Here is a 14,527-nt window from a genome sequence, read left to right on the forward strand (position 1 = left end):
CTATCTATCTATCTATCTATCTATCTATCTATCTATCTATCTATCTATCTATCTATCTATCTATCTATCTATCTATCTATCTATCTATCTATCTATCTATCTATCTATCTATCTATCTATCTATCTATCTATCTATCTATCTAACTAATTAACTAACTAAAAGATCGAGCAGTGCAAATTTCTAGATTTCTCTATCACATATGGGATTTGAAAAGTCGTGTTAGACCCTTTTAAGGCGTCATAACGTTATGTGTAAAATATATACCATCTGACATCTGCAGTTATTACGTTTCAAAAAGGCCGAGAATTGCGGCTAGGTCAGTGTAATTGAAGGGTATCACAATGGACAACTGGTCTTTCGAAATTGCAGGTTTGTCTTATGTTAAATACACTTTCTGTTTTAATATTTTTTAGATCATTAAACTTCAACATAAAGCTAAAGGGATAATCACAAGTCTAGTCAGGTGACTTGACTATTTTATTCAAATGAAATACATTTATGTTGGCGATTTAATGTTCTGAATGAACCAAAAAAAAGTACCGAATTTTGATAGCACGTTCGATTAAACAAAACAAACTAAACCTCCAGCCCATTAAAACAGCAAAACTATAATGATAACTCTAAATCTTAAATGTCCAACTGTAGTGCGGTAATTATCTTTTGAGTTATTCGTATTATCGGCAAAACAATCAATTATTTATATAACATAAACAACTTAATAATAAACTGTATTTATTTGCAAATAATATCAATGTTTTTTTTTTTCGGAGGATTGAACATGTGAACGAATATGCTTCAAAAAAAAGTTAGCAGGTACTTAAGTGGAACTTGTCGATCAAAGTAGAAAGTTAGTTGATATTTTTGTTGTTGTTTTTTTAGATTTAGAAAATTTTTTTCTTATCATCACAGCTATAGCATAATAGCACAGAATCCCATTATACTTAACTAATCAATGAACAAAATATAATAAATATATTGTATATTGATAACACGATAAGACACTATTAACCCATTAAGAAGGTGTCTACTATTTGTATTAGTTATGACAGAGTTTCTAAAAGGCTATAGGTTTTCTGACCTCAACTAAATGTTATGTTTAAATAGTGTTTAATGTCAGATAAAGGCCCAGGTATGGGACTAGTCTATTCTATTTTATCTTTAACTCAATTTATTCGAAATTATCAAAAAATCAAATTGTAAATGAGAAATGTTTTCGAATATCTAATTTTCTAACAAAATTTTAAAATTAAATCTTCACTATCTAATAATGAGATTAAACAACCATCGCCTCAGCATGGGTTAAAAACTGTGTGATTTCCTGTATTATATTTGTGGCTTTTTGAAATCACTCACAACATTAAAACAACAAAATCTTAAGTTAACAATTAAAGAATTGTGAAAAATATATTTCAGTTTATTTCTTAAATCGTAACAGTAAAGACTGAAAGTTCCTAATCCGACAGCTAATTTTAATTCAAAAAAAAGAAAGAAAAACCAAAATTTAATTTAAAGAAAAATGTCAAGTGGACAAAACGGTGTAGATAATGGTGCTGCTGTTGCTGCTACCAATGGCAAGGCTAAAGCAGCAAATATTGCCAAGCCCCTAACTAAAGAAACAAATAGTAATGGTTTTTCAATAACACCAAATCACAACGCAACTGTACCCAAAGTATTCGAGGGAAATGATGAAATTTTAGATCCATTTTGTGATCCTAAACATCCTCAGAAAATATCATTTCATGACATTACATCGGCAGCATTTTTAATTAAGGATGGCGTAGAAAGAACACCATGTCCGGTAAGTTAAATATTCGGCTACAGATTCTGGATATATAATTTGCTTTAGAACTTTTTATTTAAAATTATCCAATAATGTAACCGAATTTCTGATTTAGATCCTTTCATTATATGGTTTACTAATTTCCTTTAAATCTTATTTTTAGCGCTCTACTACTTCGGATTCTTATGGCATGGATTTATATTTGAAAAAAGATTTCTTGCAATATACTGGCAGGTAATATAAAATACTATATAATATCAGCTGATATATAATGTTTTATTAAAAATTGCGTTTTATTTTTTTTTACGATTTTATACGTAATAGTTGTTCTAATTATTATTCTAAATTTAATATTCTTTCACGTGATATTTGTTTTGTTAAAAAACGTTCAGTTTAAGCGCACTTCACACGATCACACTTTACGTACGTAAAGTCTAATGAAAAAGTGAAATGAAATTCTATCCGTATAACCAAAAAAGAATAAAAGTCGTATGATTTGTATTATTTGTGTTTACACGATTGTTTGTGTTTACACGAAAGTAAACAAAATAAGATCGAAACAGCTGTTTCCCACTTTTTGTATGTGTTTACATAAAAATACATCCCTGATCTAATGCGACCTGCTTGTTTTTGGAATCATTTTAAAAAATGAAGAGAGTCATACGACTGTCAAATTTTCCATTCGTATTATCTCTCAATGTGTGATGGTTTCATTACATGCTGTGTTTAGACGATCCCATCTATACTCTTCTACACAAAATTTTGACAGATCACATATTACTTGTGTGATCGTTTAAAGCCGGTTTAAGTGATATTTATTTCAAAAAAAGTTTCAGTTTAAGTACCGCCAGACAGCTGCTTTTAATGTTTATAAACTTAAAAATAAAGTGATAAAATGGTTCATGAACATATTTATTAATTAATTGTATAGTTAGTTCAATGTATGCTACAGTCTACTGAATATATATACATATATACTACAAATACCGATAGTATTTTCTATAAAAATATTCCAGTATTATGCAGATTAATTAATAGAATTATACGCGCACTTTTTGCATTATCTTTACAGGTCAAAGGTTTTCTTTATTTTGTTTGCTTTTTTAAAATTCAAATTCCAAATATATTTGTTTATTAATCAATGTTTGAACGAAAGTATAATTTGTCAAAAGTTGATAAACTTTAATTAATTAATAAGTTTATTTTAAAATCTTATATAATCCAAAGATTTTGGTACTCGAGGCAGTTTACTTTATATCCGGCTTTCAATTCCCTTCTGCGATTTTTGTTTTAGACGACGTACAAAAATTACATACGAAATTTTCATCGGGTTATTGAGGTATAATACCACGTGTTAGAGGACTAAATCTAAGTATACACAATTGTCAGATCTTACAACGTTGGCATAAAAATGTTTAGAATATGTTCAATAATCTTTAAACTTTAAATTTGTTTGCAATATTGAGGAATAATTCCATTTGTTAGAGGACCAAAGCTACGTATACACAATTGTCAGATCTTACAACGTTGATATATGTTTAGAAAATGTCCAATAATCGTGTGAACTTACAATTTTTTTGCTACTTTGACAATTTTGTTAGACCAAAATTTAAAGTTGACACGGTTGTTTGACATCTTCTGGATATTTATTTTTATGCCAAAAATGTAAGTAAGATCTGAAAATCGTATATACATAACTTTACATTTAAAATTATTTGTAAGTTATTAGTAGACTAGTTATTAAAACTTGCTGCATTTCATTTCTGACAATGTTGGAAGACTAAAATTGTAAGTTGACACGGTTGCCAAGCTACGTACACAATATTGTCAGAAAAATGTAAGTTAAGACTTGCTGTATGGCATTTCTGACTATGTTTGAAGACAAAAGTTGTAAGTTGACAGGGTTGTTAGATCTTACAATATTGTCAGAAAACAGTTCAGAAAATGTCTAATAACCGTGTTAACTTACAATTTTCTTAAAACAAAGTCAGAATGCTATGCAGCAAGTATTAACTTACAATTTTTCTTACAAAACTGTCGGAACTGTTTATCTGACGTTTCAAAACCAAAATTGTAAGTTCACACTATTGTTAGACATTTTCTTAACATTTTTAACTTCATAAGATCTTACAAGCAAGTATATATATCATAAGGCAGCTTTTAAATGAAAAGTTAAATTACAGTTGTGCTTATTAGCAGTTATGTATCATATATGGTACATCTTACATTAAAGGCTTAATCTATATTTCAATATTGCAAAGAAATTTTCAGTTATGACGTTATAAATATTTTAGATTTTATTAGCATAATATAAAACGTATGCATATCATAAAACGTTATTTAGAGTTTAACCATTTTAGTTTTTATCACTAGAAATGTTTCTCTAAGTGAAAGTCCAATTAATCGATCTTATCATTATGTATATCACTAAATAATGTGACATTTTTATACTTATATCGTATAATAATTAGTATTATCATGCGATTATATTTGCAAATAATAATGGGTGTTCTTTTTATGGCCAGAAAATATCGAGAATTTTTGTAAATTTCATTTAAAGATATCGGTTAGAATACAGTTTACTGTTTTCCTGTAATAAAACGCACACATGTTCGGGGGTTCAGTTGTTAAGGGGCTAGTTGAAATAATGGACCGATCTTAACACTTTTCAATAGGCTTCGTTCCTGGGACATTGAATTATATAGTTTGACTACACCGTTTATATGGACGGACATAGCTAAATGATTCTAAGCCGATTGGTATACAATTCAAGAACTTGGTTTTGCAACTTTTTGCGAGATACGAGTATATTTAACATAATTATGAACTTAAAAGCCCTAATCGGCGGGTTCAGTTGTATGGGGGCTATGTGAAACAATAGACCGATATTAACCATTTTCAATAGGTTTCATCTTCGATACATAGAAGATAATGTGTAGTTTGATTACAATGTTTACAAGCCCTGGTCAAGTTGTATAGGGGCTAGGTGAAATAATGGACCAATCTTAACACCTTTCAATAGGCTTCGTTCCTGGGACATTGAATTATCTTCAAAATTGAGACCTGTAGTTTGACTACAACGTTAATATGGACGGACGGACATAGCTAAATGATTCTAAGCTGATTGGTATATAATTCATGAACTAGGTGAAATAATAGACCGATCATAATCACTTTCAATAGGCTTCGTTCCTGGGACATTGAATTATCTTCAAAATTACGACCTGTAGTTTGGCTACAAGGTTTACATGGACGGACATAGCTAAATAATTCTAAGCCGATTGGTATACTTTAAGGCGGATATAGATAGGACCAATTATATTGTGCGTTGAAAATATCAGCGCAAACGCAATATACCTTCGCCACTCGTTTTATTTTCATTGGTTCTTTGGGAGTTATCTGGGGTCTCTAGACAGATGGACAAATAGACACTGGAACTTCATTAAATCTATTATTGGTTTAAAATCGCAAAAGCAATAAAACTTTTGTGAAATTTCAGTTAAAAATATTCTTTTTTATTTTTATTACAGTTTCAAAGAGCGTGGAGCGCGTTATGCCTTGCTGTCACTAACCGAAGAACAAAAGAAAATTGGTGTTATTTCGGCCTCACTTGGAAATCATGCACAGGCTCTTAGTTATCATGGCTGGAAATTAAATATACCCGTTACAGTTGTAATGCCTAAGGCAGCACCTATTATGAAAATTCAAAAATGTCGTAACTATAAGGCTAATGTGGTAGTTGAAGGCAAGGATATGGCTGAAGCTAAAGCCTGGGCCATGAAAATGTCCAAAGAAAAAGGTCTACTATATATCAACGGTTATGATCATCCTCATATAATGGCTGGTCAGGGTACAATTGGTTTGGAAATTTTGGAACAAGTACCAAATCCAGATGCTGTTATAATTCCAGTGGGAGGTGGTGGTCTTATAGCTGGTATAGCTACTGCTATTAAGGCTTTGTCACCTAAAACAAAAGTTATTGTAAGTATATGAGAGATTTATAAATGAAGATCAGGTTTTAAATTTGTATAATTATTTTCAGGGTGTTGAATCTGCTAAATGTCCCAGTTTTTCAAGAGCTATGGAAAACAATGGCCCCGTTCATACACCTATTAAAAATACTTTGGCTGATGGTTTGGCAGTTCCAAAAGTGGGCTACAATGCTTATGTTACCGCTGTGCCATTGATTGATAAACTGGTGGTGGTTCAAGAGGAATGGATTGCTTTGGCTATTTTACGTTTGGTGGAAGAAGAAAAATGTGTGGTGGAAGGTGCCGGAGCCTCTGGTTTGGCCGCTATATTAGCTGGTCAACTACCCGAATTACAAGGCAAAAAGTAGGTTTTCTTTTGTAGAATTTTAAAAAATTGCGATTATTATTATGTACAATTTTTAGAGTTGTGGTATTATTGTGTGGTGGTAATATCGATACCACTGTCTTTGGTCGTTGTCTTGAAAGAGGTTTAGCTGCTGAGGGCCGTTTGGTGAAATTTAATGTGGAAGTTACCGACAGACCTGGTGGTATTCATGAATTGTGCGAAATACTTCACTCGTTGGGTGTTTCCATTAAAGATATTATGCATGAACGTGCTTGGCTTAAAGATATATACACCGTAGAGGTAAAATTGTTTAAAATTTACTATGAAATGATTTCGTAATAAATATATTTTTCTAATTTCAAGGTAAAAGTAATTTGTGAGACCCTAGACTGGACCCATAGTATGGAATTGAAAAACAAGTTGAAGGAAATCTACTCCAAGGTACAGTTTTCGGAAATACCTTTGGCTATTGATGCTCAACTCTTCGCCCAAGGCAAAAAGTAAAGGACTAGTCCAAATTTTTAAAACAGTCATTCATATTATTTATAAAAAAATTATATATTTATATACGAATGTATTTAACAGCAAGAAGTTATTTAATATTTATGTAAAAATTAGCTTTAACTATTCTTCCTCTTCATCTTCGTCATCATCATCCTCATCATCTTTGTCATCATCTGTAGATTCTATGACTTCATGCTCCTCATAATCATCTATTTGTTTAAATTTTAATTCTTTCTTTAATAAACTCAATTGATATGCCTCTTCCATTTCTACACTGGGATCAATGGTTTCAATAAAATCTCCGATCTTATGTTGATATTCATCTGCTATAGCGGTCATATGTTTCCAAGACATATTACGTGAAACGTATTTATGTCCCCACCCCAAATATATCGACTCACACAAATCTTTATAGATAAAAGTACAGGCTCCCGGCCAGATATTTGATTTCATTATAAGAATACGTTCATTTTGATTGGTAAATTTACTAGTAAAACGTCCTGTCCAGGCTATTGGTATTTCGCTGCTAACATCTTGTGAACAAGATGTTAATATGGCGGGACCTTTTTCTGCCTTTTCTTCTAACTCCTCTTCTTCACCTTCGTCGTCAGCTTCTTCGTCATCTTCTTCGTGCTCGCTTTCATCTTCTCCCATTTCTTCTTGTAAACGTAATTTTTCTAAACGTTTACGTTCTTTTTCTCTTTCACGTTGTGCTCTCACCTCATTATACCAAACGATACGTCCTTGTTGCAATATATTCGGTCGTACATGAACCCATTTTTCGCTATTGTTTAAGGTGTTGAGTGGTATTGCGGTATCGTACTTTTCATTTTTCAATAAAACAATATCGTTATCTGTAATAATAATAGATCAAAACAAATTCTTAAAGTGAGCCTTCATTAAGTGAATCCCTCAATGTTCTTTATGGGTTAAAGTTCGAAACCATAATATGAAGAAATGGAATCGAAAAATTATATTTAGATATCCTATTAATGGTCCAATATTGGTCGTTATCTGTAATAATAATAGATCAGAACAATTTCTTAAAGCGAGTCTTCATTAAGTGAATCTTTCTTTAGAAGAAACGAAATAAAATAGAGCTAGTCTCTCAATGTTCTTCAGGGGTTCGAAACTATAGTATGAAGAAATGGAATCGAAAATTATATTAAGATATTTAATTATTTGTTCAAAATTGGTCTAAAATACAAATTTACCAGAATTACGAAGTTTTAAATTAAGATGCCAAGATGGTAATAGATTATCGGATCTTTAAATAGCGATCATAACAGGCTTCTTAGGTGATATTCAGGTTTAGAAGTACCTGGAAGCAAGATACATTTCCAAGCAATGTTTTAGCGATCAATTTAGCCTAATTAGATGATATTCGGGGATAAATGTAAATGGAATTAGGACACATTTTGCCGTAAATCCTATAAAAGAATTAGCCTGTCATCATTTTATTGAGACTTCGTTTATGTCCATATTTTAAATATCTGGCTATGTACGGTTTCCTAACCTTAGATGTTGTTGTCTTTAGAGGAAACAAAAAACATAAGGAATTGACAAATTCAGGACACTGACACATAAGTTGGTGTTCCGTTTTCTTCCTGTAAAGCCCTCACACAGCATGTACTTTATGGGTCTGCTCAGACCAGATGGTCAACACTGATCAACTGTTCAAAATCTAAAATGACCTGGCCTCTTTATTATGAGCGAAGGTCTTTTTGCTTGATGCGACTTTCTAGAATTAGACTACGTATACTGGTAGCTATCCAAACAGGGCACTGTACTATAGGTGCCCATGCAAAAAGGCTTAATATTCTATTAAATGACTATTGCAGAAGCTGTCAAAGTGAAAATGATCAGAAAACCATTCAACACATCCTCTGCCCTGCCTTATCAAATATATGGTCTGTTTCTGTATTGCTTGTATTGCTTGAACTTGCGGCTCTATCTAATATAGGTATATATGGTTCAATCACGTCTCTGGCTGGTTTAATACTATGGCAATCACAGACTTGTAGTGTGGATCCATTCAGGGCATCACAATAGGACCTTTAGAACCCAAGTAAGTCGGTTGAATGGGCGACTGTCTCAACAACGTAACCTAATGCTTTAGAAAAGCATAATTTGGTCTCTAGCTTTTAATTGGTTTCAAATTTTGTTGCCCTGTAGAATCAGTAATAATTTCGATATCTATTTAACATACCCCCTACTCCATCTTCATTTTCTTCCTCTTCACCCATTTGTGATTCTTCCTCCTCTTCTTCTTCCTCATCCTCTGCTTCATCCTCATCAATGCCCTCAAATAAACGTATCTCCTTTTTCGTCATCTTACGATAATAATTCTTTGGAGCGATATAAGTTCCAGCCGTTATACGAGCTATCAATGCTCTTAAATAATGTTTTTCTTTGCCACAAAAATAAGGATACGAAACGATGTCTGCTTCTAAATCTCCAGTTAGAAATTTTTTAATTTGCCTAGAAAGTACAATTTGTTTTGGTGTTACTATTGGCAGTTCAATCCATTCATCCGATAATGAATTGACCACAAAATACGAATAACGATTAACACCTTTGCCTATATGTTCTGGTGGAATATCGTAGACATCCACAGCTTCCACCAAAGGTATGGGGACATCATAAGCTTTCATTTTAAATAAATCCTCCTCTGGATGATTTTCCCAACCCAGAGCACCAGGTGTCAACTCGGGTCCAATGTGTGAAAATTGTTTTGGATTGTTCAAACTTTCTTTATGATCTTGTTGATGATTCTCTTGAATTTCTTTTTCCATTTGCAATAAACGTGATTCATATTCTTCATTGGTTAGCGAGGCTTCAACGATATAGTACGAAGCTTTCAGACCATTAATTACACCCCAAAAACGACACTGCATTATAGAAGGATGTGTTTGTAAACGATTCATGGAACAGGCTAATTGAAAAATATTTTCGTTACTAATGCTAAAACCACATTGATTCCAAAAGAATTGTAAATGTTGTACACATTCATTGAAAGTGTGAAATTTTCCTAAAGGTTCTTGCTTAAGTTCCAACTTTATATCTTCTGTTTTAGCATGTTCTTCTTCCAGATCATCCTCTGCGGCTACCTGGATCATTGAGTCATCGGGATATGGTAATTTCATTGATATTAATTGTTTCTTGGCCACCTTATACATTCGATTTTCTTCAAAAACTGCATGCGGAGGAAAACGTTCTGGCAAGTGAAACTTTTGTTCACGTACATTACGACTAAATTCTTCGAAGAAATCAATAACATTGGGAGGACGTTCGTCGATGACACGTTTTATAACATCGGATAAATGATCAAATCTATTAGAAAATTTTTATTAAAAGAAGTAATTTTAAAAAGTGAAGTCACACTTACAAATTATCTCCACTTATTGAGGAGTATTGTTGCATTATAGATTTGGCTACTGCTAATTCATAAGCAATATTCGGTGTCTTCATTGGATGTTCTTTAGTGGTTCGATAGTCCTGCGACATCAAGCCACTGGACATTGAAGAAGAAGAACTGCTGATCTTATATTGTTCGGGTGGTGGTTCACATTTTCCTGGGGCTTTTTTAACGGAAGGAGGTTTTGTTTCTCGAGCTTCCTTTGTACAGGGATAATCTATGCCAGTTTGTAAACTACTGGATGTATTTGGTAATAGAAAATCATCACAAGATAAATTATTATCTATATCCATGTTGAATTTCAATTTTTAAATTATATTTTGCGAAGAAAATTTTTTTCGTTTTGACTCAAAAGAAACTTTAAGTTTGAAGGAAGTTGTAGTAGATTATTTAGAGTTATTTTGTTATTTATTTTCAGGGAAAGTAATGTTAAGCCCATAAAAATATAATTCATTTTCCATTTCTCTTATCTGTCTGTAAAAAGCGAAGGATCTTGGGTGCTGAAATAAAATACACCTAGGCCATTATCGGACCAATTGTGTGCTCCTTAACATGAAAAAAGTGTTCAGAAACTAAGTTTCCTGAACGTAATTCCTAAGAATCTTCAAATCAGTGTTAGTCAGGAATGTTGTACTTAAATCTAACATTGACGAATGCCTGGTAGTAGAATAGAAAGTGCTCCAGAGTTTCACTTTCACACGTGTGGACCCGAAAGTCCAATTTTGCATTAATGAGCTCGTAATCCTGTTTGTCCATACAAAATTCAGACTTGCTCATTTTAGGGAGGTTTTTCGCCTTGCTCTCATCACATTCACCCCATAGGATCTTTGTGGTTCTACCCACTGTTTCAGTATTCCAAGAGCCCTTATGGGATTCTTTCTCCCATATTTTCAGTTCAGCTTTTGTTGCGTCGAATGGTTTTACGTATATCAGGTTAACTGCCTCGAGCTCCCTTCCCTTTAAAGCTATTACATTCGCCCTTTCGTTACCGACTACTCCCGAGTGGACTGGTACGCGCTGTGGGCGCCATATTTATCCTAATCCAATTTACGCATTTCTTTGTTGTATACTTCGGCTTTTGGATCTTCAATATAGAACCTCAGCCCCACTTTATCCTCCAATTTAGAGCCATCCGTGTAACAAAGAATTCGTACTGGTATTTGCTCTAATGTTCTGCTTGACCAAGACATTCTATCTGGTATCAGCATTTCAAAGTCTCTGACATATTCTGTGTCTGGTATACGAGCAGCACATCCTTCCAATGTGTCCAGTAAACATTGGAAACGTGTCCTATAACCGCTTTTGGCCAGTTCACCTAAATTAAAGAGCCGTTCGGCCGTAAGTTTTATATTAAAAATAGTTAAAATCGGTCTACATTTCTTAAATAAACCGAATGGTAATATAATTTATTAAAATTACTTTAATGTAACTTCTCTTCTATAATAACTTTCGTATAAACCTCTTGAACAAAACCGCATTTAGTTCGGTCCGTGAGTAAGCTAAGTTCTATTGAATGTCCTCCTCATTTTGAGGTTCATATTATATATTGATGCACATCTGAAAATGTTTTCGTTTACTTAACGAATCTTATGATTCTATAGTTAAAAATTCAATATTTTAAATTTAAATTATCAATTGTAAACGTAATTTTATAATTTCCGCCCAGTCGATGGTATTCTCAGTCCCCGATTTGATAATATTTTTTCATATCCATATTTAAAGAAAACACTCTATGAAAGTTCTGATATTATCGATATGCATGTTGTACTGTTTCTAATAATAATTTAAGTTAAACTGACATTTTGGCACAAACAAAAAAAACGCAATAATTAGAGGCATTAGCATTAAGCAAGAAGTCATATGATCGATCATTTTAAAAATGGTAAATATTTACATTAAAAAAAAACAAGTGCAAATATAAATTTAAAACAAATTCTCCAAACGTATGCAAAAGTTATTGAACAAAGAAAGTATTTTTTTTTTAAATACTGCACCGAATTTTTCCATATATAAAGAAAGTTATCTAAACTTTATAAGGGTTTTCATTAAAAACGGCGCATTTTGTTTCTGACAATTTTTTAAAGAAAAGTAAAATTGACTTTACATAGAAGGATCTATGACTCAAGAAAGTTTACTAATTATTAAGCATTATTATCAAAGTTCACGTTAAATCAATCGGTTAATGAATCCTCTTAAGACATTTAATAGCCGATCATTGCCTGCAATGTAATAATTTCCCTTACTAATCCACAAGTATTTAAAACGAAATAACCATATACATCGCTTTTTAATGAAAACACCCATAGACAGATATGTTTGTAAATATTCAAAATTATATTTATTTAAAATTTAATCATCGTTTAGTGCAATTATCTAGCATATGATAACTAAATAAAGAGGATTAAATTTTAACAAAATATTTAAACATTTGATATTTTTAGATAAGATATTATTGTGCTAAATGCAAGTTTTTGTTGTACTAACTATGTATGAATGTATAACTGTAGAACAAGTAGGAAAGTATAGTCGGGTATGGCCGACCATATAATACCCTACACCATGAGTATATTTTTAAAATTTTTACTTATTATAAAATTTTTATTTTTTGTAAAGAAACTTTTATATTGAATATTACCATAATTCCAAAATATTTAAGCCTTTTATTGATAAAAAACTAAAATTTCTAAAAAGGCTTTATATAGGTCAAATATGGGCCGATCCTCGGTAAATTTGGGAAAAGGATATATTTCTAAATAACAGTTAGTTTTGTTGAGTTTCATTGCGATACAAATGGTTACAAGTCAATTTTAGACGTTTAAGTCATTTTTTGAAGGGGGGTTTTTATGGGGGCTAGGGTCAAATATAGGCCGACCCTTACGAAAATCTGCAGTGTCATTTATACTTATATGAAACTTATTTGTGCCTATTTTTAGAGAGATAGCAGAATATTTGACGTAATTATGGCATAAAAAGTTCAAATCGGGAGGAACGGTTGTATGGGGGCTAGGTGAAATAAAGGACCGATTTCAACCATTATAGGCTTCGTCCCTGTGCCAAAAAAAATGCTTGGTCCAAATTTCATCAAATTATCTTGAAAATTGCGGCCTGTACCTTGCGCACAAGGTTTACATGGACAGCCAGCCAGCCGGACAGACGGACGGACGGACGGACATGTCTTAATCGACTCAAAAAATGATGCTGAATCGATCGGTATACTAAAAGGTAGGTATTGGACCAATATTTTTGTATGTTACAAACATCAGCACAAACGTATAATACCCTCCCCACTATAGTGGTGTAGGGTATAATAACTAAATGTGAAATAAATTATATATACATCATTTAATAATATTAACTGAAAAATGCTTGTCAAGATACTTGTATGGTATATAGATGTGCTTAGAATGAAATATATATCTTTAGGATACATTCTGAATGTATGCCAAACCAACAAGTTTATTATGTTAATTTACAATTTACTAGGTAATTTATTTGCATAGTACACATAGTTAATGTACTTTTATTTAGCAATGTTTGTTATATTAAACAATAAACATTAATATATTGGCATTAGTCTTCGTGCAGAGTTTAAAAGCTACTTAATCATAGATATGTATGTATGTACAGTATACAAACATATATATTTGAGTTTGTCTATACATTTTTAAACCTGATGCCAATGTATACTTTGATAAAGGATTGAGTGAGCATCACAAATTCAGAATCTGGTCCCAGAATTTTGAGATGTGTCCTCAAAACTAAAAATCCTAACTAATTAATTAACTAACTAACTAACTAACTAACTAACTAACTAACTAACTAACTAACTAACTAACTAACTAACTAATTAACTAACTAATTAACTAACTAAATTTGACTTTCAGATGGCTTAATAGATTTTATATGGTCTCAGTATTTAATACACGATATCTAGACATCTTGAAACAATAAGATGGAGGAATTCTGAAATTATGAAATAATCAAAATGTTTATTGCCGTTGTAACTATATTCCGGGAGGCCCTTGTATTGAAACAACATGAAACGGCGAAGGCGTAAGAGATATGTAGGTATGTCTTAAGTAATACTTCGATGTCTTACAACCTGCTGGCCCTTTCGTTTTTGATGAAGCCTTTAACTTGCTACTTGAATACTTCTTAAAAGTACTTTAAAGTCACAACAATGAATGTCGAAGTACTGTGTTGGTCTTATTTCATGGTGGACTTTTTCAACCATTGGTTGACCAGTGCTATCCCATTCCTTGACTTTCGAGATGGAAAAACATCCGCCCTTATCCCGAGAAATAGATTTTTCTGCGCATCTGTCCCGCGAATTTGGGTTTAAACCACAGCCGTGGATCCTTAAGGAACCTAAAATACCAGGCAGGAGATAGTGCTGCGATCAACTAGCCACCCGTAGTACCAAATCTCCATGTCAATAAATTTTAAGGAATATATTTGATCATCATAGTTTGTATTCCCGGCAGACTAGAGTTACTGGTAGATGGTG

General features: G+C 32.3%; 2 protein-coding genes across 2 annotated transcripts; one reads left to right on the forward strand and one right to left on the reverse strand.

The window, feature by feature from the left end:
• Positions 1-1,409: 1,409 nt before the first annotated feature.
• LOC111691092 (L-threonine ammonia-lyase) lies at positions 1,410-6,882 on the forward strand. The gene is made up of 6 exons (XM_023453732.2): positions 1,410-1,799; positions 1,945-2,015; positions 5,312-5,762; positions 5,824-6,116; positions 6,176-6,398; positions 6,462-6,882. Exons 1-6 carry the CDS (start codon positions 1,518-1,520, stop codon positions 6,600-6,602), a joined length of 1,461 nt encoding a protein of 486 aa, XP_023309500.2. The 5' UTR covers positions 1,410-1,517; the 3' UTR covers positions 6,603-6,882.
• On the reverse strand, positions 6,632-10,389 carry LOC111691091 (radial spoke head protein 4 homolog A). The gene is made up of 3 exons (XM_023453731.2): positions 9,991-10,389; positions 8,812-9,935; positions 6,632-7,456 (listed from the first exon to the last, which is right to left on the reverse strand). The coding sequence occupies exons 1-3, from the start codon at positions 10,311-10,313 to the stop codon at positions 6,723-6,725; spliced, it is 2,181 nt and encodes a 726-aa protein (XP_023309499.2). The 5' UTR covers positions 10,314-10,389; the 3' UTR covers positions 6,632-6,722.
• Positions 10,390-14,527: the final 4,138 nt, after the last annotated feature.

The sequence above is a fragment of the Lucilia cuprina genome, chromosome 4 (genome assembly GCF_022045245.1).
Source record: "Lucilia cuprina isolate Lc7/37 chromosome 4, ASM2204524v1, whole genome shotgun sequence".
In the NCBI taxonomy this organism is placed as follows: Eukaryota; Metazoa; Arthropoda; class Insecta; order Diptera; family Calliphoridae; genus Lucilia; species Lucilia cuprina.